Source organism: Rhopalosiphum maidis, chromosome 1 (genome assembly GCF_003676215.2).
Source record: "Rhopalosiphum maidis isolate BTI-1 chromosome 1, ASM367621v3, whole genome shotgun sequence".
In the NCBI taxonomy this organism is placed as follows: domain Eukaryota; kingdom Metazoa; phylum Arthropoda; class Insecta; order Hemiptera; family Aphididae; genus Rhopalosiphum; species Rhopalosiphum maidis.
The window spans coordinates 28,102,963-28,129,186 of record NC_040877.1 but is presented as its reverse complement, the minus strand read 5'-3'; the positions used below and the strand labels follow the sequence as shown (position 1 = coordinate 28,129,186).

The following is a 26,224-nucleotide window of genomic DNA, read 5'->3' as shown; positions in this document are numbered from 1 at the left end:
AATCAGATTAATGATTATTTGGAATAACAATGTACACAATTGAGTGACATTCAATTTAAAAAAAATAATTATTATTATTATAAATGGTTAATAAAATTAAACAATAATAAAAATTTGAATTAAATAATTAAAATTAACTAAATATCACAAAATTTGGAATTTAATACATATATGGTCATAAAATTGAATTCCAAAGAATTGACTTATGTTTATTGTTTTTTATGACAAATAAAAAAACAAAAAGCATATATTGCACAAGTCGCTAAGTAGAAATGATAACCTATTCAAGTGGAATTAGCATTGCTTAATAAATATGTATAAAGCTCTGGCTTAGTCATCTTTATTTGGTATTTTCCAACAATTTCTTGAATTTTTAAACGCCTGCGTATATGACCGGATTGGAAACTGAAAATTAAAACAAAATGTAATACATTAACATTATAGTACAATATACATAAATGTAATTGTTATAAATATTAAAGAAAAAAGTCATGGGGGGATCATCCCCCTCATCCACCCCGTTTGACCACAACTGGACTGTATAAGCACAAAACACACGTTATCAAAATATTCTAAATTAAATTTTTTATTTTGGTTATAAAAATTAAATAAATGGTTATAGCAATATAACTCACCTGTCATTCTCTAATCTTTTACGTCTACAAATGTTTAACGCAGTTTGTCTGACCATTGTACCAACTACTTGTTTGCTAATAACCATACCATCAACTAATGGAGTGGCAAGATTTGTTCTAAAAAATTGAAATCATTAAATATCATATAATTAAAGTATATTCTAAAGATAAATTAAAATAATCGTTTTAAAAAAATAATAACCTTTCCTCCCATTAGTATTTATTTTACTACTTAAGCTATATGAGAGTGAATGGTATATAGATACTCCATAATTTAAAGTTAAATACCTTCCGATTGGTCCTTGCATTTTTACTCTAAGTAATCCACTCTGTAATGCATGCAGGTATATGACATGTACGTCACCTATATCTTTAATATGTGACAAAGGTTCAATACCGGTATTTGTATAAGATAGAAGATTTGCTAAAAAAAAAAAAAATTTTTCATTGATTTATTTTTACAGTATTATAATACAGATTGAATTTTTGAATACAAACTACAATTTTTTTTTTTTGAGGATTTAAGTGTTAAATAACCAATTACTCACCAATAGGAAAATTTATATGATCTTCAAAACTTTCAAGCCAAACTAACATTACTGTAGCTGACACATATTGTGGACGTCTTTTGGGTGGTTCAATATGTGGCTGAGTTGGTTTTCCTTTATAATCAAATTCAATAGACATAGCTCTTGTAGTGACTGGTTTTGAATATCTGATACCTCCATGCTGCAAGACATCACCTATTCAACATTAAATTTAAAATAAAAATTCCACTGGTAAACTATTGGTAAAATTGTATAAAGTATACCTTCAGAATTTTGTGGTTTCACGCGTTCTTTATAATTTGTAGGAACGACAAAAGCTATTTCTGAACTTACATCTGCCCAATAGATCACATGAGTTTCACCATTATACAAGCTTCCACCATGTGGAGTACTAAATTTTTGGTCTTTAGTATGTTTATTATCAGGTAAATTCCAACTTGTTTCAACGCGTCCAGTCCATCCAGGGTGTACACTAACATTAACTGGCCAACCAAGATTAGTTAACATTTCTAAGAAGTTTGGTGAAACTGCTGTGTTGGAAGTCTAAATAAATTTAATTCATAAAAGTATTATTTATTAATAATATACAATAATACAATATTAAACAAGTTCTGGAGAATTACCACATTATTAAGGATGTCCTTGAAATTTGTTTGACCGTCCTTAACATAAAATACATGGCACGTGTCACAGGTGCGCGATGGGGTATTATCAAGAATTTCAAGGTCTTTGCAAAAATTTTCATGATGTACATTTAAAGGAACTAATGAAGGGACTGATGATGGCTAAAATTTAAAAATAAACATTTTTTTAATTGTTTATAGCAATAAGTTATTATTTTTTGGATAGGTTATATATGTTAAGAGATTGTTGTACTTGTATAGTATGTTATCTTTGTCTTATTTAACATATAATAGACAATTTTAAATACAGAATAATCCATTTTATTCTGTTATTTCTTACATTATAGTGAACTGATCAATTATAAAATTTAAATGTAAGAATATAATTTAGGGCCATAGATTTTTTTTTTTTTGACATTTTAATTTTTGAACAAGCAATGGGTATATTAAAATTGTAAATTTTTTCTAAGCCATAAAGTATTTATAAGTTTTAATATAATTTGAAATAAAAGTATTAAAAATGCTGATGGGGCGCTAGATAATATTTTTACCTTTACATTTGATGATTGGTCAATTCACTTTAATATTAAAAATAAGAAAATAGCAAAGTAAAATTGATTATTCAGAACATTATATTTACTATGTTTATGCTATGCTTTGGTAAGACGAAGACAACATATGCAAGTATACAATTTTCTATGTATAATATAATTACATTTGTATCATCTAATCTGGACAAAAATCCAAAATGGGATAAAAATAATCTGGCTGTATTGAAATCTGTACAAGGTTGGGGTGGTAACATTTCTGTTGCTTTAGGCGAAGGTTCCATGTAAGAACTTTCCATCTCCTTTTGTTTTTCAATTAAATCTGATAATATACTATGTTCTTCATCATCAAAAACTAAACTATCTAAACTTGGTATGGATTTATCTCTAAAATTAAATGTAATTTAGTTTTCAGTAAAAATAATAAAAAATATAAAAATAAATACATTTTGCAAGTTGGTATTCGTTCTATGCTTTCAGAAAAATGTGTAGTAGACCTTCTTGAATATCTATGTCGATTAGGTTCTTCCATTGCTACAGGGCGGCCAGGGCAAACATTGTACTGTTTTGTTGATGAAGACCGATGACGAGGCAAATGCCTTAATTGTAAAGTCCAAGCTTGTCGTCCAAATGATCCTCTAATCAAAACTGTCAAAGTTGGCTGGGCATCTAAGCATTTAAAATAATTTACTTTTTATTTTATACACACTAAATAAGAATAATAAATTAAATTTACCTTGATTGTTTCCCAGAGGTTCTTCAAAAAGAGCTAAAATGATTGAATTTTCTAGCACAAAAAATCTAAACTTAGATATAGCATGAGATTTGCATTTTACATTATCAGTAGCTATTGAGTTACAGTGTTTGATTAATGTTATTTCGTCCAATAAACAGGACAGACTTTCAGCACCACAGATAGATGGAAAATACCCAACCTATAATTTATAGTGTAATTATAAAAATTAAATGTTATTATTATTAATAATTATATATTTTTCTTACTTGTTCTAGTATAATAGTAAGTAATGATTCAGCAGCATCTCTTACTCTCATTGAAGCTGGCTTCAGTTCTTTTTCATCTTTCATTTTTATTGGTTCTTGAGGTTTTCCCTATTTATACATAAAACTATTAAATTATAATTATATACAATTATATAAACATAAAAGTATAAATATTAAATAATTGTTATAATAAGGGCTGACGAGAGAATGGGGCAGGGGAGGCAGAGCCTTGGAGCTTAGACACACGGAGGGCCTGTTGTCCTAGGTACTCATACGAGCAATTGTTTATAATCTTTAGTAAATTTTGCTATTCTAAAATGAAACAATATTATAATTATATTAAAGCTAATAGCATAAAATGTATTCTAGAGAACACAAATTTGCTATATTGTATACGAGTAAGACAGAGACAAAACTGGGGTAAAAATGTAATTGTTTACAAGGGTAAAGACGTCCTCTTAAGAGAATGATACAATGTATGTGTTGTTTATATTTTATAAACCTACAACATAGCAAATCTATGTTGAGTAGAATTCATTATGTGTTGTTAGCTTCAATATTAGAGTGAATTGGCTTATTATAAAAGTTAAGGTAAGTGATCAGGCATTGGATTTTTTTTCAAGATTTTAATTTTTAAGTAAAATTTGAGTATGTAAATTTAAAAATGCTCATATCTATAACGTACGTGTGATTTAGTTCCTGATATACCGAGTTCTACTACTTCAATAATAGTATTCAAACAGTCTTTATCATCCAATAGGTAAGGATGAGCAACAATCCAAACTGCAGCACATTGATAAGCAGCAACAATAGTGGAATGTAAATCCCGAGAATGAGCTGGTGGTGGTCGCCAACACTGATAAGTTATATAATCACATAGCCATTTTACAGCTCTTTTACACTCCAATGAATCTATAAGAATAATATATTCAGGTAAATTAATTTAAATTTTAAATAAAATAAAAATATTGAAAATACAAATACTTAAGTTATAACTAATGTAATTACATAAAAATTATTATATATTATATTACCAGTTAATTTTCTTGCTGCGTGAAAAATTAATTATGTATTTATTAACAAGTATTTTTTAAAAAATAAAAATTATATAACATTTATATTTAACATGTTTTTTTATCATTTAATGGATAATTATCTCAAAATATTTGAGAATCTATGTTCATAAAAAGCTAATATACTATAGAAAAGTTAAATATAAAAACAATTTTCCGTATGAAAATTTAAAAAAAAAAAACATAAGTATCTAAATGTTAATTCAAATTAATAATCATAAAATGTTAATAAAAAAGGTGTTACCTGTTTCTTTTATATGGACTCTAGCTAAACCCATAAGCAATTCTAAGGCAGCTAGTGAAATGTTCAGATCAGATTTCCATGAAGAAATTAGTCTATGACATACTAAATATGTAGCTCTAACATATAATGCGTGCGCAGAATCTAAAAAAAAAAAAATTAACATATATATTGTTAAGCACAGAAAATAATAATGGAAAGAGGAAAAATATGGAAATTATGGTAGTTGGAATACATTTATTACTTTAATGGAGAAAAATAATCTATTTTTGTTAATAAATGAATAACAATAACAATAATACATAATTTATAATATAAAAAATATAAACATTAAATGTACAATTAAAAACTAAATACAGCGCAAAAATAAATAAAATATTTTTGTGAAAATTATTACTTTTGTTTAGAATTGAGAAGTCAAATGGTTCAGCAAAATAAAAGCCAGCTGAATCTAAACTGGATTCAGGAGTTGGTATATTACTTGAATTGCTGTGAGGTAAACTCATCATTTGATCTTGATTACTGGATGGTAAGCTAAATGAACTCATTGTTTCCACTGTGCAAACAAGCGCAAATAAAATATAATACAAAAAAAAAAAACAATTGTGTTAGTTGATTTAATAAACTACATAATATCAAGCGCAATATTATTATAAAATAATTATAATACTGTAATTATGTGCAAAATGTAAGTAAAATTTTAAAATTCAGGTACTTAATCTTTCTATAGTAATTAAATTACCCGAAGAAAGCAAATTAGACGTTGTATCACTTTGTGCTGTAATATCAGAATCTGCATCATTTTCTGATTCTTCTAAAATTGCAGAATCTTGTACACATAATAATAATCCTCCTAAAAAATAAAAAATATAAAAAAAAATAATTTATAAATGAGTAATATCATTAAAAATAAAATATTCACATTATACCTAAAAGCATTTGTGAATTATGAGAATCGGATTCAAATTGTAAAGCATTTATAAGAAGATTCATAACACGAGGTTTAAGTTCTCCCATGATAATAGGTCCTCTTGTGTTACTACTAGATACATTCAGTTCTTTAATAGCTAAATCCTATGGAAGTACAACAATATTAATTTCAATAACAATTTGATATAAATAAATAATATGAGTTAAATTACTTTAAAGTGTAATGGTAGTGCAAGCATAGAAAGTAACAAGTGTATTGCTGATCTTCTTAACTCATTCTTAGGGATACTATTTGATCTAAATATAAAATTGTAATATTAAAAATAAAAAATTATACAATGTACGCTTATGTATATTTATTTACTTGAGTTTAAGTTCCCGTTCAGGTAACACAAGTTCTAGTGTTTCAATAATATATGGTATGAGAACATTTATTCCATTTAAGTCTAAACGTAAAAGGTCATGAGAATTTAACAATATACTTGAAATAGTTTCATCACATTCATGTGCCTAATTAAAATAATTTAATTAAAATCTATATAATTATTAATATAGGTATAAATTAAGATTTATTTTTATTACTTCATTAACATGTAATCCTTCATAAACTGCCATATAAAATCTAGCTAAATAAACTGGCAAGATTTCTTCAGATGTTTTCTTGGAACAAAATATTCTACATAATGTTCCTATTGCTTCAGCTCGTCCAGGCATATAGCGATCATAATGAAGAACATTGCCAGAACTGGAAGTTATAGAGTCAATACTATCAGACACATTATCTGTAAGTGAATTAGGTTGTGATGCAGAAGCTGTACTTCCTCCTCCCATACTACTATATCCACCACCAGAACCGCTACTTCTTATACTCGTAGTATCAAACATCACAGAACTCGGTCGTTTATACATTCTACTACTATCAGCTACAACAAAATAAAAATACAAAAATAGATAGTATTAGATTAAAATATGATTGCAATATACTTATAGTTTTCAGTTAGTTATTTAATTTATTGCATTTATATACAACTAAATATGCTATACTTCCATTAGTTTTTATATCACAGGTGTATTTAGGTCTAAGGAATAGAGATGAAAAAGTGACTTTTTAAAAAAAATTATAATTTTTATAACAATAAACATTTAAAAAAAAAAAATGTATTGTAAGAATTATTATGTCAGACAATATAATAGTTTTTTTTTTTAAATATTAGATGAAAAAGAGATGTCACATTTAAAAAAATCATCAAATGTGTTTTCATATAATCTACACTCTACAGTAAATTGTTAATTAAAAAATTCATAAAGTACATTAAAATGATGACCTGTATAACCAAGCATAGGAACTTTTGTCAAGGGAGGCAAGACTGTATAGCTTAGGGCTCCAGAGATTTGAACTCTTAACTGCATTTTTTTCTATTAGGCTTTAATAAATGAAAACAATTTTTGAAATTAATCTTTACAAAAAAACATGGATGTGATTATAGTGAACCATATTATTTTATAAAAATGGTTTCATCATATACAAGTCTAGTAACTTTTATAATAAAAATGTATATTTTAATAAAATTACATATTTTTTAAAAATGACTTACATGTAGTAGAAGATTTAGGTTTATTAAAATCAACTCCAATTAATGCAGCTTCAAATAACCATTCGCCAAAGAGGTGGAGAATACTGTTACACCGTGGTCGATTTTCAGCAAATATTTTAGGTTCTGCTTAAAAAGTTAGAAATATATTATGAACTTTTATTTGAATTACAATACTACTTGCATGTTTTATAAATATTAAATAGATAGAAATTTATAAATTAATTACCTGAAATTATAGATGGTATAGAAGTAGTTGAAGAAGATAGTTTATTTGATTGAGTACTAATACGGCTAGTGGTTAAGCCTACTAAAGATGATTTTGGAACACCTATGGATAAAAAAAAATAATTTTCAAATTTAACTAAGATACAAATAGAAATTATAGTAAATTTGTTATTAAAATAAGATATCTTAATATTTTATTTTAATTTTCAAATAATCTTATATACAAAATAAATTTATTTACTATTGTTACTTTATGCAGTTTTAATAGTTTTACATTTTATAAATAGGCAATACCATAAAAATATAATGCATATAAGAGCAGTTTTCTTATTTCTTTGTGAATTAGTCTTTGTGGACAAATTATCATAGGCATGCACAAAGTATAGACTCGAGGCAGAAGAAAATACTCTAGAAAGTCTTTTTGGTACCCACAAACTGCCAACACCAATAATTGCTTGTTATAATACATTTATACATCTTTTTAAAATTACATTTTTATGTTATTAAGCAATCATAATAATAATTGAACAAAACCTCAATAATTTTAAAGGAAATGACAGATATAACTATGAAGATTTTGAGCTTTCATTTTTATAATACTTTGATGGTTATTGATTAATACTTCCAACATATTTTTTAAGGCTTTGTTAATAGTCATCATAATTCGAATACTATAATTTTTTTTAAAAATATTTCTTCTAGACACATGAAATTGTGTGTGCATACCTATGCATACTGCCAACTACACATATATAGTATAAACTACCTTAGTTAATGAGACAATTTAATTTTGTGATTAAATATATACCCTTATTAGTAAGTGAAGGTGCAACGCTAAAACTCTTAGCCAATCGACGCTGCGAAGGCGGTGTATGTGTAACTGTACTTGCTTCTTTTTTTTCCAAAATGTTTCCTGAAGTCCAAGGTAAAACATCATCCCAAATAATAGTAGGATGAGAAACTATGCCTATTTTGAAAAATGTGCATTTATGTTTATATTTACAACATTAAAGAGGTGCTATTTAAAAATATTTTTTCTTATCACCAAGAATAAGAGATTAAAGAAATAAAATAAAATTAATCCTTGCCTAAAAATGCATCAACAAGTGATGCAATCCCACGTATAGCTACATAAAAATTGTAAGGCAATACATTTAAACACGGATGATTTGATGGATCTACAAGCCTATGATTGGGGTCAGAAAGTGCAGCTTGGAGAAATTTAGGAGTTCGGCTAATTGTAGTTGGTCGACTGAGATCCGCAGGGTTTCCAATAGTTTGTAGCAATCTAAACCAACTTTGTGCTATAGTATGATTGGACATTCCAGATGGTATCAGATGAATGTCTTCGTTAGCTAAAATATTAAAATGATTTGATTTGATATTATTATACCTTCAACTAAAAGTTAAATTTAATACAGTGGTGAATTCTCCAGGCATGTTAGTTGTTACACATGCACTGCTTATTTATGAATAAAAATATGTTCGCAAAAACTATTCTATCATAAATTATTAGTTATATTACATAATATTTTTTAATAATAATAATTCATGACATTTTCATTATAATTTCAATTTCAGTTATACAATTATGAGTAACAGGAATTCATTATGGCCTTATCGTATTTTTTACTAGTAAACCAAGTGATAACATGTGCATTAGTTGTACAACACTTACAGTTTCAGGGAAATACCTGCAGTGTCGAAACCATTCTATCATATATTATATGAAAATATTCTTTACTAGGTTCAGTAGATTCTTAGTATCCATGGTACTCATCAACTAGTTCATATCATTAAATTACATTTTGGCGATGATGACTATCATTATTTGACTTTCCCGAATACGAGCGTATAATAAATTAAGTTCCATTGCAAATTAAATGCCATACTTTGGAGTCAACAATTCACCACTGAATTTATTAAAACTATACATACGTATTTTCAATTGTGGAAAACTTGGGCCATACATGAATGTTAATAAGCGAGCAGTAAGTGCTAAGTTTATACGATTCCATTGATGAATCAAAGCAGTACGGTGGCGCCAAGTAACTGCCATTTCTCGCAATGTTTTCCATAATGAAGGTGAAGGAAAACAACGTACACATGCTACAAGCCATACTTCTATAAGAACACTTAGTACTCGTTCACACAATTCTTCCCCAACATCCTCTGTAAAAATTTAATATCAATAATAATTTATAAAAAAATCGAATCACAATAATTTAAAAACATTTGTAACTGGAATATTTTTATGCCCCTTGAAGTTATTATCAGTGATATTTAAGATGTATATCTCAAAAAATATATGTCAAATTTATTTTTATTGCTTTTGAGATTTAAGTTATCAAAAACTCGATTGTATTATATTTTAAGTGATAAAAATTAGCAGATCAAACATCATAAACATATTTAAAAATATTCATACCTTTTACAGTTGGTGGAGCTAACAAGGCATCATTTATTGCCAGAAGAAATAGTAACAACGCTTCCCAAGTCTCTGGCTCAATAATTTTAGATGTTCTTGATAAATCATGCAATGTTCTTAAGACACGATGACACAAAACTGCTTGGCGGTTAATCGCGTCAGTTCCTGAAATACATACAATTATGAATCAGTACAAATATATTGTACAATAATTTTAATCAAAGTAAATTATTTATTATATTTGTATATAATAATGCCTTACCAATATTTAAATACAAAAATGTCCAGACTTGTAACAAAGAAAAATAACAATTTTTTTTCTTAGTATAATAGTATTTTTAATAATAGACATAATGAGCATTAAGTATTATGATGTGTTAACTTATTATTAAAATTATCTTTGATAAAATTAAATTTGTTTACCTTCTCCTTTTCGGGGTACAAATAAATTATAGAAATGTGAAATTATTTTTCTAGCGTATAGGTTTGGATCATTGCATACTGGTTTTGGAACTGATAGTTTTGGTATTTCATATAACGCTGAAAGCCAATCACAATATATATGAACACAATCTCTAATTGTATCATGTTCAGACAATGGTAAGCTCAAACCATAACAAATAACCTAAAATAAACATAGTTTTAATTAATATTTTGCATTATTAATTTTTAAATTTACTGACTTCCATACACCAGGTCACTTCATTATCTTTAGAAAGTTTACTTGGTTCCGGTGGTTGAGTTATACCTAAATTTGATGACAGTTGTTTGATGACTGACAACACAACTTCCTTTCCTGAACCTGGCGGGAATTTACTTAAAACACTTTCACCAAATTCGCCACAGTTTTGAACTGCTGAACTCAGCGATGCCCATTCACAATACATACCAGAACGTCCACCAGTGCCCTCCTGAATAACACAAAAATCATGATTTTAAAATATTTTTAATAGTAACTAAATAACATATTACATATTCATCAGTTACCATAATTTAAGTTCATAAACGTTCTACTTAACTATCCATTTATTTGCTTCCAATGAAATAGTTTTCCTCACTTTTATTAATTCTAAAAATATTCCATTTAATTCCCCTCAAACTATTGCTATTTTAATTTTGTTATTTTGTCCATACTTAAGCTATTTCACCGGTTTGATTTTATAGTTTAAAAAAAAAAAATAGTTAATTTTATGGTTTATTAATTATTTATATATTTAGTTGTAATTGCTGAAAATAATGGTTTTATACCAAGTTCATTGAATAAAAAAGAAATAAAAAGTTCATAAACTTGACCAATTATATGTTTGATAAATGATGTATCAGAAACATACTGATGTGAATAATTTTATTTTATAGTAGTAAATATTTTTATACAATAAGTAGTGGGAGTAGCACACTAATTGTAGTAACACTATGGTAACACGCTACTTTGTATGTATCAATTAACATATCACTGCTAAAATATACACAATTTAGAAGAATACTACAGTATTTATAGTTAAAAATTGTCAATATTCTGTTGCTACATATAACGTATTTAATGATAATTAAAATAATATGTTTATTTATACTATGATAATGTCAATAATAATGGGTGTATTTTTTATATTTAACCTTATCGAACTATGTTACTTATCAATGGACAACGTATAATAATTTAACTGTCAAAGTGAACGACCCAGTTTGGTTTTAATATTTTCTGCAATGTATTTTTGGGAAAAGTGAACCTTACTGTATTATTAATAGCATGTATTAAATAATAGTATATAAATAAATATTTAAAAATGCATGACATACATGATACATGGAACAAGCTTGTTATATGAAAATACAAAAAAATAGTGATGGACATAAACAAATAATGACCAAATACTTAAAGAAATATACCAAAAAAGTAGCGCATTACACTTAAACGATAATATTAAAAACAATAAAAAAAAAAAGTAGTGGTAGCTACTTTTTTGAGAGGGAGTAGTATTAGCGTTAGCATATACCAAAAAACCAGTGTTGTTCCAATCATTTAGTATTACTACTATGGCTTTTATACATATTACATACTTCTAATTAATTATAATCTTTTAGTTACTATTGGATACAAAGTTAAAAATATGTATTGACTAAAATATAAACCTAAAATATTGACTACATACAAATAATAGTTTTAATATTCGTACCTTCCAGTTCACTCTGTTGAACACTTCTAAATTCATATGTCAAAAATGTTGAATATCTGTCACAAAAATATTGTCACTTTAGTATGTTTAACATACTTTTATTCTTCAAATATTTTTAGTTTATAAACCGGTCAACCAAGTACACACAACATTCAAATAGACAATAGTACAAAATAACAATAATAATAATTGCGTACATGAAATACGAATATGAGTTCAAAACAATTGGCGCTAATCACAAACGTCAACAAATTGTTATCAATACGTTTGTAAAATTACTAAAATGGCACTGTGCTAAATAATAATAATAATAATAATAATACATACATACATACGTACATACATACACATATGTATAAATAAATTGTTTGTATATACATACAAACAAACAAATTGATCAAAAATAATTTCAAAATTAATAATTAGTTCTTGATAAACCAATAGGTTAATGGTTGAAAATTTTTATTTTATAAATTGTTAAAAAATTAATATAGGTATCGTAAATTGTATTGTAAAATCAATCGATTGATAGTGTTTCAATTATATCAAAACGATAATAATCGTACTCGTGAATTCACTTTTATTGTCTACGGTTTTGATGCACTGATTTATCGATAATAAATGTGTATATAGGTATAAATTATATATCAATCTAATGTGTACAGTATACATACCCTATACAAAATTAAGGTTCCAAACTTCTCAAGTTATAAATCTATTAAATACTTATCTATCTACAATTTTTAGTTTTTTATGTAGTAATTAGTTGCTTCTTACTTCTTTTTTGATCAAATTGTTTTAATATAGGTATATATACTATACCTAATATACCTATACAGTGTATTAGTTTATGATTAACATTAAAAAGTAATCAGTGAGTTAGTTTTGTATATTATGCATTTAAGTGTCGCGTAGATGTCGAGTTAATGATTTCGTCTTAAAAATTGCTTCTTGTATAAAAAATATTGTATATTAATAATAAGTTTCAAGATGCACATTTAAAAATGATTTATTACCGATTTGTCGAATTCATTAGTGTTTATATAATCGCCATTTCACTCTTTTCAATCCCATGTGAGTACCTACCTATTTAAAAAAAACATATTGACCATAATATCTACTAAACATGTATATTTAAGAACTGATTCTTCAATTAAGATTGAGTACTTTCTAACTACAGTCGTAGTTAACTGATTTTAATTTGTAATTTTGAATTGTTAAAATTTCATAAGTTATTGAATTATGAATAAGCTATAATAGTAATGATTAAAATTAATAAACTGAGTATTATACTTTTTATTTTGTTCCAGATACAAATGGGATAAATAATAATTATGTTAAAATGTTTCCAAAAATTGGTGAAAATGTTACACTAAAATGTGGCAGCAATAACATAAAAAATTCTATTGTGTCGTGGAAAATTAATCATAAAGAATTACCAGGTCAAGCAAAAATTTTGGAAAATGGAGATTTATTAATTACATCGTTTAATTCATCAGCTGCTGGTGTTTATGTATGTGATTTAGCAGCTGCTAATGGCTATGTTGAGCATGCTCCACTGGCTGAATTTGAACTAAAACCAAAAAGTAAGTAAAATATTAAATTGTATTTCTGAATGTACTGAACAACATTTAAATTATTGTAGGTATACCTGGATCCTTGTTAGGTGTAAAAGTTATACCTAGTACTGTATTAATGCTCATCACATGGAGAAAAATAGAAAACAATGATGAATCTTCTGTTAAAAATATTACCATTAGGTATAAAATTATAGATGATAGAAATTCAAGAGATGATTGGAATGTTCTTCAAGTAAATCCATCTAAGGTAAAAACAGCTTGTAGTTAGAATACTTTCTTTTTTTCATACCATAAAGAAATTACTAGATAAATATTATTTTTTCATTTTTAAATCATTGATTTCAACATTAAGAGGATGTCAGTGTACTGTTTGTTTTCTCTCTCTAGCTCGTGTTCAACAGCCAAAACGCATTTATGCAGAATCATTTTTGTTATGTTTTTGAGTAATTTTAGAGTAAAATTACCCATAATATTATTGAGGGTTATGACATATTGATTTATCTAAATATTGTTTCAAAATAATTTAAACATCATTTAAACTTGCAACATTTATTTTTTATTTTGAAAATAAATTACAAAATCAAATAACAATAAAATATAAAACCGATATGTCATTCCTTCAAAAATATTATTCTCTATAATTTTTATAATAAGTGATTATTCAAAATTGTTAAAAAAAACGATTTTAGGTGAAAGCGTTTTGTCTATGTTGTACGTGGATCTGAGAGAGAAAACAAATATTACGCTAATATCTTAAAGTAATTGATTCATTATTACTCTACTTTTCTCAATCTAATTTGGATATAAATGAAGAGGACGTTATGTTGTTTCTATCTTATCCAACATAGAAAATTTGCTATCAGTAAAATAAATTTACCTTTTATAAAATTTAAAGGTAAGAATATTTTCACAAGAGCGTCTCAGAAGATTTTTTTTTATCATTTTAAGTTTGAAATATTTTATGTAGGTATAACTCACTTAAAAATTAAAATATCAATAAAAACCTATCAGATGCTATTTATAATATTCTTACTTTTAATTTTGATAAATGAACTCTATTGAACACAAATATGGTATGTTATATGTTAATAAGACAGAAATAACATATACAATTAAAGAAGCGTCTTCTTAAGACTAATATTTCGTAAAAATATAATATAAAAAGTAGTGACAGTAGCACAAATTGCAAATACTAATAAACAAGTTAAATTTTAAAAAATGAGAAAAAAATGTCTTGAAATACTTAATTTACCCTGAAAGGTATTACTGTCTTTTAGATGGGTATTTTTTATTTTAAAAATAACTAATTTTGTATAATTAGCACTAGCACTAGCACTAGCTATACTATAATAAAAACACTTAAAATTATATAACCTATAAATTATTCTTAAATATTTTATAAAATTATTTTTGTGTATATTTTTAATAGATGTTCAAAGATATTTATTCGCTACGGCCAAATACCTTATATAAAATTCAAATTTGGGCCAGCAATGAAATAGGCGATGGGGCCAAAACTGAATTGACCACTAAAACATTAAACGACATGACAGAATCTGGTAAAATGCTGTCATAATGATTTAAATTATCATTCTAGAAAAATATTTTTTTATAATTTGGTATTACTATCAAAATATTCTATGATTTTAGAATTAGAAAAACACCTTTTGGAAGGTATTGATACATTTGATACCAGAGCGTGGACATTTGCAGTAATTGTGATCATGAGTACCTTTAGTATATTTGTAATAGCATTGTGTTGCTTATTTGTCAAGGATCCCAGAGTTCAGAAAAGTAAGTATAATTTACTTCAAACTTAGTATATCATTTTAATAAATAGAGTGAATAGACCTTATTAATTTGATATTAAAAAAATTAATACAATTAGATTTACATTTTTCAAGTAAATAACTTACATTCTCTTGTTTTTTCATACTAATATTTTTATTTTAGTACCTATCTAACTAAGTATTATTTGTTTTTAATTAGGATTGGAAAATAGTGATGATGTTGAACGAATTGAGTTAATACCAAATATTACTATAAATCCTGGTTATTGTGAAACATAGCTAAGATTTGAATACACTGATACTAATTTTTGAATCGGTGTGTAATCAAATTGCTGGTGATTTGGAAAATTTGGTGATTTAGCTTGATAAATTGTTTGTATTGTTTTTTTAGTTTTGACATTTGGTTTGATTTTTGAATCATATATAAATTAAAAATTAGACTATTTTCAAGATCTTTTTTTAAAATAACGTTAAGGTTTAAACCACAGATTAAATATATCAGTATATAAATTACTAGTAAATATATTACATTTTAATCTATGTCCAAAATGATACATACCTATTTTGTATATTGATCTGTGAATTTTTTTAGTAAAAATTTAGGTTATATTTGTGCTAAAAATATCAAGTTATTTGATCTGAGATTTAGGAAAAATTCTAAGTCATTATATTTAATTAACGTCATGTTAGTCTTATAGTATTTAAGAGGTGCTTTTAAGTGTAGGGTGCTTTCTAAAGTATAACAAAATAGTTATCAAAATACATATTACATAGAATTAGACTAAATCGTATTTTGATAAACCACACAATATTTATTTTGTATTATATTTATTCACAGGGTTAATTAATTCCATTTTTAAGTAATGTTTATATTAAATAACTTAAAATTTTCCATACCTTAAAAATAAATATAATGTTTATTTTTCAATTTTCAATTTGTTGATTAACTTGTCATACAAAACTTATTTCATTGTTAATCGTAAAAATATCTTATCTTATTTCTATTTATATTATTACCATCCTATTTTAATTATCTAAACCTAGCATTTTGATACTACTTCTTCCAGTATAAAATATATATCATTGAACAAATTATGTATAACATTTTTTGTAGTAAATTATTTACCCTTGTTGAATTCATATTTATATAAGCATATCCATTATGACATGTCAATTCCAAAAAATTGTGATATCTTATCATATGATTTCATATTGAAATTCAAAACTTATTATTTATTAAGCAATTTATATAAAATTATAAATTTGTTTTAATCTAAAAAGCTTCCTTTACAATCATATATAAATCATAATACTCTTGAATGCTTCCTTTTTTTTTTATATATACATTTGGCTAACGAAAAATTACTAGTCATTCTACAAGACAAAACGAGGTTTTTATTACCTTAATTATAAGACTGCACGCTTTCATTTCCATGCTGCCATGCATTTGTTGTTTTATTCTAATGCACAAAGGTAGCGATTGGTTTTATTGTGTGATTTAGGTTATATTATGTATAATGTTAATGTTGTATTTTCACTATCTTACTGTTAGTATAAATTTATTTAAAACGTATTTAATGTAATTTAATATATTCATCACATGATTAATTGAATCATAATCATAGTACATAGACACAACTAATATAAAAGCATTTAGTTACAAAAATAAAATACCAATGATATTATTCTAAAATATTTTACTTTTTAAAGTATTATAATAAATTTAAATAACTAAACCCTGTAGATCAGTGGTACAGTTTTAGATGTGTTTGAAATATGCAATCATATCAATTTTGTAAATTAAAAGACTAGACACTATATTAGACAAAATTAATACAAATTTAATCAAACATAATCATATATTTTTAATGAAAAAATATTTAGTTTTTCTTATAAGGAAATATACTTATTGTAAATTTTAAAATAATCCAATATTTTAAGAAAATTATGTTTTAACTATTTCATCAATCTTACTTTATTTATGCATTTAATTTTATGCTTTTTTATCTCAAATGTTGTTATTATTTTTTTATTATTTTGTTACCTAACTTTTATTTTACCAGACAAAAATAATACCATGATATAAATGTATTTAATGTAAATGTGCTAAACCTAACACCAGTAAATGTAATATATCTCTGAATATGACATAATAATAGTTTAATTTAGAGTATTTAACGGTAGATAAATTGTTGATGGACAGTAGATGACCCTACTCTAAATACTTAAAAGTAGTAAATATTTAAAAACCGGTGCTAAATCAAAGTAATCATTCTCTACATTTTCTATTCTTCTTTGTAATGTTTGCCTAAAAAAAACTTGAGTGTATAAACAAATTGACTTAAATTAAAAATAAAACCATTTCAGGGTACAATACATTTTTATTTATGTGAATTTATATGGTTTATTTTTGACATGTATATTTTTTTTTTTTTTTTTTGTGAACGGTTGTATCACTTTGATTATTATCAAGTTAATCCATTGGATATAATCAGGTGCTTTATTATTTTTTTGTAATCCAAAATGTGATTAGATATTAATTTTACTATTAATAATTATTTTTTTGTAATCTAAAATGTGATTAGATATTAATTTTACTATTAATAATTATTTTTTAAGTCTGGTATGGTATAGTGATTTTTGTGAATTATTTTGTTCTTGTGTTAATTTTGTTTTTTTTTTTTTTAATAAACCAATTAAGAAAAAATATGTATATTCTGTTGTTTATTTATTTATATCTTTAATTTATTAAAAAAAAAAAGTATTGGTATGTTTTATTTTTCAATATCTATACTTTAATTTATCTTAGCTTTCATAATACTTTCTATAGATTTAAATTTAAAAGCATGTTAAAAAACATTATTAACAGTTTTGTGTTGTGTTCTAAGTCTATAGCAAAAACAATATTAACACAATTGTTATCCCAATTTTGTTCTCTTACGTTACTTATAATCTATCATTTGTGTAAATGTAATGTTCAAAATATTTATGTCACGCTTCAATAATTTTATAATATAGAGCAAGCAGTAAAATACAATTGAGAACAATGAGAATGGCATTTTTAGTTATATAATTAAGAATGTTCAATATTTTTATTTTTTTTTTCCAATGTCACTAAATTTAATAATTGCTATTGAACAATATTTATCAGAATATTAAACAATCAAAATAAATACATGTAATATATGAAAAATAAAAATTTTAGTAATTTATTAAAATATTAAGATCATGTTAGCTTATGCTATCTTGCTATAACTGGTATATAAGTAACTCATTACATATTTATTATATTTTTATAAGTTTATTATTGTTATAAACTTATAATAATATATAACCATGGATGTGTCTAAGCTAAAAATTAATCGTTTGACTAACAAAATATGTGCTAAATCATTCAATAGTCAAATAGATGATATAGCAACGTTGCACAAAAATCGTTATATTGGTTTATTGGGTCAGTGGTAAACTCTTTATTTTAAATTTTCTCAATTGTTTGGCCAAAAAATATAACATTCTCAATCATTTAATAGCCAAAAAAAAGTTTATCCAAAATATATCAACCCAGAGTTAAGATTTGTACCTATTATAAATTTATAAGTATATTATAGGTTATAATGAAGGTTATTTATAATAGTATTTTGCTCTACTTTTAAATGTATTTTTATTAAGGCTGTATATAAGTGTTTTAATAATATATTATATACCAATACTTTAATACTTAATAGTAATAAAATTAGTCACAATACTTTAAACATAATAAATGTATTTTATTAAAATAAATTATATATGGTATACAATTGGATAACAAAGTCATATGATACTTTAACGATTAACAAATACATTTACCAAGTTGTTTACAATCTCTTCTTGTTTAGATGTGAGTTGTTTGGTTTTCAACATCTTATGTAGATGGTTATGTGTTGCTGCTAACATTTCAGAATAATTTGGAATATCGTTTAAATTACAAAACTTTTCCATCTCATTCTGGATTACATGTAGTCGAGAATCAAACAAATAAGTTAAACCACTAATATCTGATGGCTCAAGTAAGTTACACAAATTGCAAAATGATGCACAAAGCTGGAAAAATAAAGTATTATTCAATGTACAATGAATCAAATTTTATAATCTTTTCAAATATTTAGAAACTTTAATAAAATGTATCCATTAGGTTATATCACTTTTTAAACAGGTATGTATTATTACATTCAATACTGATGATATGTTGATATCTTTCCTAAGCTGCTGCATAAAATATTTATAATAACATAGATATGACAAAATAAAACCTTTTTTAAACTCAAAACTAATAGCAATCATATGTTTACATATTGGCTATACCAAATTGTATAGTTATACATCACCAGTCAAGTATATATAGAGCATTTGACCTATCATCCTAAGCTAAATGCAGCAGACTTTGTTCCAGTATTGAAGACGTTAATGGGATGTTAAATATTGATTTTGTACAAACCTGATTTATTAGTTTTTGTTGATGCTTATATTCACAAATATGAGGTAAATTTTGAGAATTTTCAAAAGCATCAAACAATCTGTGCCACATTTTTGAGTAGTTATTACCATACAAGTCTCGACGATTATACATTAAAGATGAACAAGCCACATGCCTGACTTTAAAGTTACAGCAATTTATAATTAATGTGGATAATGTATTGAATACATTATTCTGGAAACACAATTTTAAGCAATTAATATCATACAATGTTGCATGTTTAACTTTTTAACATATATATTTTTACCCTTAAAGTTTCTGGTAACTTTTGGATGGAATTGGTTTGATAGAGGACACCTAGAGAATTACAACTATTCCAACGATTCTAAAACAGAATACATTTTTTGTAAATTAATTTTAAATGACTATTATTGGTTCAATTATTATTTACTAACTTTCATACTATCATTTCCATTGGCTATATTAATTAAAATATTTATTGAGTCTTCATATAAAGGGCCAAATTGCTGTCCATTAATATCAGTATGGTCAATTAATGATAGTAATAGACCTAAAGCTCTAGAACCACAAGCTCTACACTAAATATTAATATAGATTAGAAAAATTTCAATAATTATCATAAATTATGCATGTTAAAACGCATAGATATTAATTACTGGTTTACGGTCAAGTGTTGATAGTGCAGCTTTAGCCAAACATATTAATTTTTCATCTTCAATTTCATACAAATCCCTAAAATATATATGATATAAATATTTATTATAATATACAGTTATTCATTTATAATACTTAATATTTCAGAATATATTTTTTAATATTTGTTATTGATGTAGTTTTAAGTTTTTTACTTTTTTGAATAAAAACATACATTTTTAAATTCTTATCTTGAAGCAGAATATTTTTTGGAGCATTTAAAATTTATACAAAAAAATCTAAGTATGGACAAATAGTTTATGAGTTATTACTATTTAAAGTCTAGGTTAGTGTGTAGTGGTGCGGGATACTCCCCTACAAAATGATGCTCTACTACTACATTTACCTACACTTTTTTCTGGATTTAGATGTTATGTATCTATAAAATTGAAAATACTCCAAAAACGATTCTGCTTTAGAATAAGTAGAATATGAATTTAAGAATGTATGTATTAAAAAACAATATTTTCAAAATCGTTAATAGATTTTGAAATAATGAGTGTTGTTCAATAAAAGAATTAACTAGTATAAACAAAAACAAAAAATATTGAAGGTTATAACTTTTGTGGATTTAGAAAACTTTAATAATTAGCCTAAAAAAAGGTAATTAAAAAAAGATGATAATAATTACTCATTTACCCTTTAAAATTTATAATTTCTGGAACCTATAATAAATTATAATTACAAGTGTTAAATTATTTATTAGATAAACTTAATAGATATTTACCAATTTTCTACCAAGATTTCAGACACACAGTTTAATGTCCATGCCAATTTTTCTTGAACTGAATTTATTTTATTTATTGATGAAACATAAAGCAAACCATCAATAGTGTGTTTTACATAAATTGGATTCTATAAATTGTTTTAACCAAAATAAAAATATATAATAACTATTAGAGGAATTTTTGTTTCAAAGATATTAATTATGTTTACTTACTTTTGATAGCTTTTCATACTTAATAAGTGTACCCAATGTTGCTATTGCAGCTGATTGGATATTTTGATCTTCACAGGTAACAAACATATGTAATTCATCACAGTATTGATCAACTAATTCATTCTATATAAGTAAAATTTTGTTAAATGTAATTGACTAAATATTAATAAATAACTTAAAATCAAATTTAATTATAAATCATTTTTATTAATACATCAAGATCGTTAAATAAATCTGATCCAATTGTGGATAGACTTTCAATAAGAATGGGCAGTGTTTGTGGATCTTTTTCTGCAAACATTTGTGGTATTAATTTTCGAAATATCAACTTCCATTTTTCTAATCTTGCAGATTTATAATCATCCCCTAATATACACATTATATACTCAATTAAAATTATAATTTATCTATGATCATAATAATAAAAAAAAAATAGGTAAATAAGCAAAATTTACAAAAGTGTATATTTACCTTCTGATACTGCAGACATTTGTTTTAAGCACGACAAAATATTTTTACGTAACAAGGTTTGTTTAGTGTATTTCATGTCTTCGATTGCAATATTAATTAACATTCTGTTTTCAATAAGACCATAATAATGATTACAGTAGCTATTTAATATTTGCCAACATTGACGCCTTACAATCATCTGTGTATTGTCTTGGTCACTTTCTAGAAATGATTTTGTTTCCTACAGACAGAAATAAAATTTAAAATAAAATATTATCAATTATCCAAACAAACTTAGATCATCAATTTGTTTAAATTATTAACCAGAAGTGGATAAAATTGTTATATAAGACAACATTTATATCACTGTTTGGAGAATTTATTTTTAGTTTAGATAGTTGATGACTTTCATTTCAAAATGTTTTGCTTTTAACTTTTATTAATTTATATACAGGTTTATTCACCAAGCATACTCATTCACTCTCATTTTTAGTAATCAATTTATTCAAATTCTGATTTTTGATTTTTAAATACACTTAATGACACCATATTTTTAAATTCATGAGATATTTTTTTATATAATTTAAGGAGTGTAATGTAATGATATAAACAGTGTTTTTAAATGAACCCCTTCACTCTTTTTACTATAAATTATTTAGTGGATATTTTTTTGGAAACTTTTAATGTATCTAAATGAGTAATTTAAGTGTAATTAAAAATTCCAAAAATCAGAATTTGAATTAATTCATTGCTAAAAAAAAAAATGGGAGTGACCATGCTTGGTGAATATTACCATATATATATATATATATATATATGTATATAATACTATAAACATGTTTAATTGAAACGCTAACTTACTTTAAATAAGAACAAACATAAATTTACAATTTCTGTTCTTTTTTCTAACAGTAATTCTTTTTCAAATTGTGGAAGTTCTGAATTGAAAACAGAAGACAAACAGCGAAACACTCCTATTCTTAGATAATTATCTATAAGAAAATATAAATATTAGTTAATAAAACAAAAATAATAAAAGTATATACAATATTAAAATACTAACCACATGGTTCACATTTAGTATAAACAAGTATAGCGTCTAATACTGATTTTAGAAGATTATTATTCAACCTTGTATATGGTGTGTTAGAAATCACAGTAGAAAAACAATGCAAAAGTACAAGACGGACACTATGTGTTTCCATTCCAAAATCTTTTAACAATGTATCATGTATTGTAATTATATAATCAGCAAGAGTTTCAGACCATGTTGTAAATGCACCTTTTTTCTCTCTTAAAAATATTAATTGATTTATAAAATTTAATAAATTATCATAAATAAGAAAAATAACTATATACCTATATTGAGCTTGAGCAAAAAATATTTTTGAACCATTGAAAATAGATGTGATAGCAGTTATAATAGTTGCGCGTACTTTAGAAGAAGGTTCACGTACTGAATTTCCTACTTCAGAAATCAAACAATTTTGAATGTTCATTGAACCATCAACAATTGAATACAAATATCCTAACAACATTTTTTTCTCTACTATCTGAAATTAAGTTGAACACAATTACAGATGTAATTTTATAGTTAAATAAGTAAATTATCATTTAAAACATACAGTAAACATTTTTTTCATTATTTGTGCAGCTAATAACCGTATATCTATTGATATACGTCCAATAAGATTAGATGTGCATGGTTCATCTTCAGAAAAATCTGAATCCCTAATGTTCATCAAAACTTCATCATCTACTGAAATAGTAACAAATTTTGGTACTTTATTTTTGGATTCTATAATTCTCTTTTTTTTTTGACGTCGTTTATTTGTCATATTAATCTAGAAATAAAATTTTTTATGTTTTAGTATCATTTTATCAGTTAAACATTTAAATGTGTTAACATTTTAAATTGAATTCACCATAGGTACTATATCTAGTCTTGATGGATTTTCCCATTGTACGATAGGAGAGGGTTGTAAATCATTAAGAAATTTTGATTGATTAAAAATCAAACCATACCTTAAATATAACAAAACAATTGGTAACAATTTGTTAAAATTATTATTAGTCCATTGTTTAGACTGTTCAACAAGTTGTAACAAAATTTGTAATCCATATTTTAAAACCTAAAATAATTATAATTATATTAAAATATTAAATTGTACATTTTCAAATATTTTATAATACAAGTTATTTCATTTTATAATGTTGGTTAATAATGGAAAGAAATATTATAATTATTTACATATTATACATAATATATATATATATTTATAATTATAATATAACTTACTTCTTGATCATATGATTGCATATAATTTTTTTGATTTATTGACTGTTCAATAAATTTAATTATGTAGATTCCAATAGTGTTGATATAATCATAATCTTTTATTATAACCACAGTTGCTTCTAAAAACTTTATGTATGTAAGTATGTCAATATTTGTCTGAGGTTCTACAAATTTGTTTTCTATTTTTTGTAACACTTGTAGTAATAAAAGCATTACATCAGAAATATTCTAAATTGGATATATTTTTTATTAAAAATTTACAATTTTATATTTGATTTAATTTAATTAAATAATAATTTCTTACTTTATTATTGTTAATGTTCAAGTTTCTATATGTTTGAATAGTGCAGACATAAAAATTAAAGATTTCATTGATTTGTTTCGATTGTTGACCACCGGATTTAAAATAGAAGATGCATGATAGTGTCCAAGAAATTGTATTTTTTAAAAGATTTTCTTCACTAACACCAAGTTTTGGTAATACTTTGCTCATCAATTTACAGCATTTAACAACTAGATATGTATCTGATGGGCTAATTTCTTGGCATACTTGAAATAAACATAAGATGTCATCCTGTTACAAAAAAAAAAAGAAAAATTCATAAAAAATATATGTTTAGTGGAATGCAATGTTCAATATTAACAACATGAGGGAGTAGGCATTTTTCATAAGTATTTTACTAATCTCTTCTCCCTATAATCAATTTCAATAACTCTACATTTCGCTATTTTTCAAACCATTAAAAAAAATTCTTAGTTGACATATCATAACATACCTTATGCATGCATATGGTTTTGAAATTAATTTTATATTCATATAATTTAATTCTTATTATGATTAAAGTAAATTTAGTAAGTATATAACTTTTTAATGTTTGACACTTTGTTAATTATTGGAATTTTCCTAAATATTTTAAAATGTAAGAATAATATAATCAAGTATTATGTTTATATTTTTTATGAAGATTTTTACATTAGCCTAAACTATTAATTACTTGGCATACTAGACTTATGTGAAAGTGGAATCCTAACTAATATACTGATACAGTAGGTATGATAATAATAAATGATATTTTATATGAAATTATAATAAGCATTTAACATCTGTTGATGCTGATCAGTACACTTTTGATATAAATATATTTTTTAAGCTCAACATCATTAACAATGTAGCCTGTAGGTACTTTCATAATTATATTATATATATATATATGTGTGTGTGTGTGTGTGTATTCAAGTATTACTTGATTTTTCATCCATTGGGGCTTAAGCACATTGTTAACTTTGTCCAAACAATTGTCCACATAATTTTCATTTGGTGTTTGTTGGTGATCTGCAATGGCTATTGCCAAAGTCGTCACAGAGTTTTTTATAGTATATTCTTTGTTCATCGAAATTAATTTTATTAAGGTGTTGTGTTAGAACTACAGAACGAAATGCTTTAAATAAACCGTTCAAACTTTTGTTGTTAATCTCGTGACTACACAAAGAAAATTGTAAAGTTTTTAAGACACTACAACACTAGGCTGTAAAAATATAACAATAGCAACTAGCAAGTTAAAATTTACCGCGAATCTCGATTGAATATAAATAGTAAATACAAACTCAAGATAAAACACCAAAACCATCAAAAGAGTTAAATAATGTTGTGACTTGTGTTGTTATCGGAGTATTCATTAGTATGCGAAAATAATAGTTATAATAGTTGTATTTCTGTTATCACTAATGTTTAGTGATAATATAATATCTTAGTCCGTGGTTTAGATACTATACGCGGGTTAAGATTATTTTAAAATACCATGGTCTTTAGATGTCTAGGTCCTAGACGCCTAGTTAAAATTTTAAAGATCAGATTTTAAATAAAAATGGGGTTGAGCGTGCTTGATAAATCACAATCAATTTTAATAAGAATTATTTAAGGTTGTAAAAATAGCACAAATATTGAAATATGTCTGTTAATAATTATAGTTTTTATG

At 24.9% G+C, this 26,224-nt stretch overlaps 3 protein-coding genes across 10 annotated transcripts; 1 reads left to right on the top strand and 2 right to left on the bottom strand.

The window, feature by feature from the left end:
• Positions 1-161: 161 nt before the first annotated feature.
• Positions 162-12,252, bottom strand: LOC113560799 (ral GTPase-activating protein subunit beta). Of its 8 annotated transcripts, none has more exons than XM_026966874.1 (29): positions 12,023-12,252; positions 10,532-10,759; positions 10,272-10,473; positions 10,111-10,137; positions 9,849-10,013; positions 9,359-9,592; positions 8,509-8,775; positions 8,229-8,387; positions 7,422-7,523; positions 7,196-7,321; positions 6,183-6,523; positions 5,965-6,110; positions 5,813-5,897; positions 5,600-5,744; positions 5,413-5,523; positions 5,068-5,226; positions 4,674-4,814; positions 4,391-4,405; positions 4,042-4,268; positions 3,357-3,464; positions 3,091-3,289; positions 2,801-3,023; positions 2,522-2,741; positions 1,807-1,968; positions 1,447-1,726; positions 1,184-1,378; positions 924-1,059; positions 636-752; positions 162-405 (listed from the first exon to the last, which is right to left on the bottom strand). In XM_026966874.1, the coding sequence occupies exons 1-29, from the start codon at positions 12,056-12,058 to the stop codon at positions 285-287; spliced, it is 4,677 nt and encodes a 1,558-aa protein (XP_026822675.1). In that variant the 5' UTR covers positions 12,059-12,252; the 3' UTR covers positions 162-284. The 8 variants fall into 8 exon arrangements, with proteins under 8 accessions (XP_026822675.1, XP_026822676.1, XP_026822677.1 ...); XM_026966875.1 differs by having other exon boundaries at positions 7,196-7,318; XM_026966876.1 differs by lacking the exon at positions 4,391-4,405.
• A 311-nt stretch (positions 12,253-12,563) lies between these two features.
• Positions 12,564-16,421, top strand: LOC113548828. The gene is made up of 6 exons (XM_026949906.1): positions 12,564-13,096; positions 13,333-13,608; positions 13,668-13,849; positions 15,032-15,161; positions 15,253-15,396; positions 15,592-16,421. The coding sequence occupies exons 1-6, from the start codon at positions 13,027-13,029 to the stop codon at positions 15,669-15,671; spliced, it is 882 nt and encodes a 293-aa protein (XP_026805707.1). The 5' UTR covers positions 12,564-13,026; the 3' UTR covers positions 15,672-16,421.
• Positions 16,422-19,154: 2,733 nt separating this feature from the next.
• LOC113560627 lies at positions 19,155-25,912 on the bottom strand. The gene is made up of 17 exons (XM_026966615.1): positions 25,493-25,912; positions 24,553-24,822; positions 24,249-24,476; positions 23,875-24,081; positions 23,575-23,793; positions 23,309-23,502; positions 23,013-23,242; positions 22,811-22,941; positions 21,971-22,190; positions 21,714-21,865; positions 21,500-21,622; positions 21,287-21,414; positions 20,523-20,598; positions 20,301-20,444; positions 20,153-20,230; positions 19,867-20,079; positions 19,155-19,472 (listed from the first exon to the last, which is right to left on the bottom strand). The coding sequence occupies exons 1-17, from the start codon at positions 25,637-25,639 to the stop codon at positions 19,215-19,217; spliced, it is 3,018 nt and encodes a 1,005-aa protein (XP_026822416.1). The 5' UTR covers positions 25,640-25,912; the 3' UTR covers positions 19,155-19,214.
• Positions 25,913-26,224: the final 312 nt, after the last annotated feature.

What these genes read in the sequence shown, in the direction of transcription:
- LOC113548828 (XM_026949906.1), top strand. Translation starts at nt 13,027, where the DNA reads ATGATTTATTACCGATTTGTCGAATTCATTAGTGTTTATATAATCGCC. An exon ending in AAACGACATGACAGAATCTG is followed by an intron (nt 15,162 to 15,252) that starts GTAAAATGCTGT and finishes CTATGATTTTAG; the next exon opens with AATTAGAAAAACACCTTTTG. An exon ending in GGATCCCAGAGTTCAGAAAA is followed by an intron (nt 15,397 to 15,591) that starts GTAAGTATAATT and finishes GTTTTTAATTAG; the next exon opens with GATTGGAAAATAGTGATGAT.
- LOC113560799 (XM_026966874.1), bottom strand. Translation starts at nt 12,058, where the DNA reads ATGAATTTAGAAGTGTTCAACAGAGTGAACTGGAAG. An exon ending in AAGTGACCTGGTGTATGGAA is followed by an intron (nt 10,474 to 10,531) that starts GTCAGTAAATTT and finishes TGTTTATTTTAG; the next exon opens with GTTATTTGTTATGGTTTGAG. An exon ending in GTCTAATTTGCTTTCTTCGG is followed by an intron (nt 5,227 to 5,412) that starts GTAATTTAATTA and finishes TTGTTTGCACAG; the next exon opens with TGGAAACAATGAGTTCATTT.
- LOC113560627 (XM_026966615.1), bottom strand. Translation starts at nt 25,639, where the DNA reads ATGAACAAAGAATATACTATAAAAAACTCTGTGACGACTTTGGCAATA. An exon ending in CCCAATGGATGAAAAATCAA is followed by an intron (nt 24,823 to 25,492) that starts GTAATACTTGAA and finishes TTTTTGTAACAG; the next exon opens with GATGACATCTTATGTTTATT. An exon ending in AATGTCTGCAGTATCAGAAG is followed by an intron (nt 21,866 to 21,970) that starts GTAAATATACAC and finishes TGTGTATATTAG; the next exon opens with GGGATGATTATAAATCTGCA.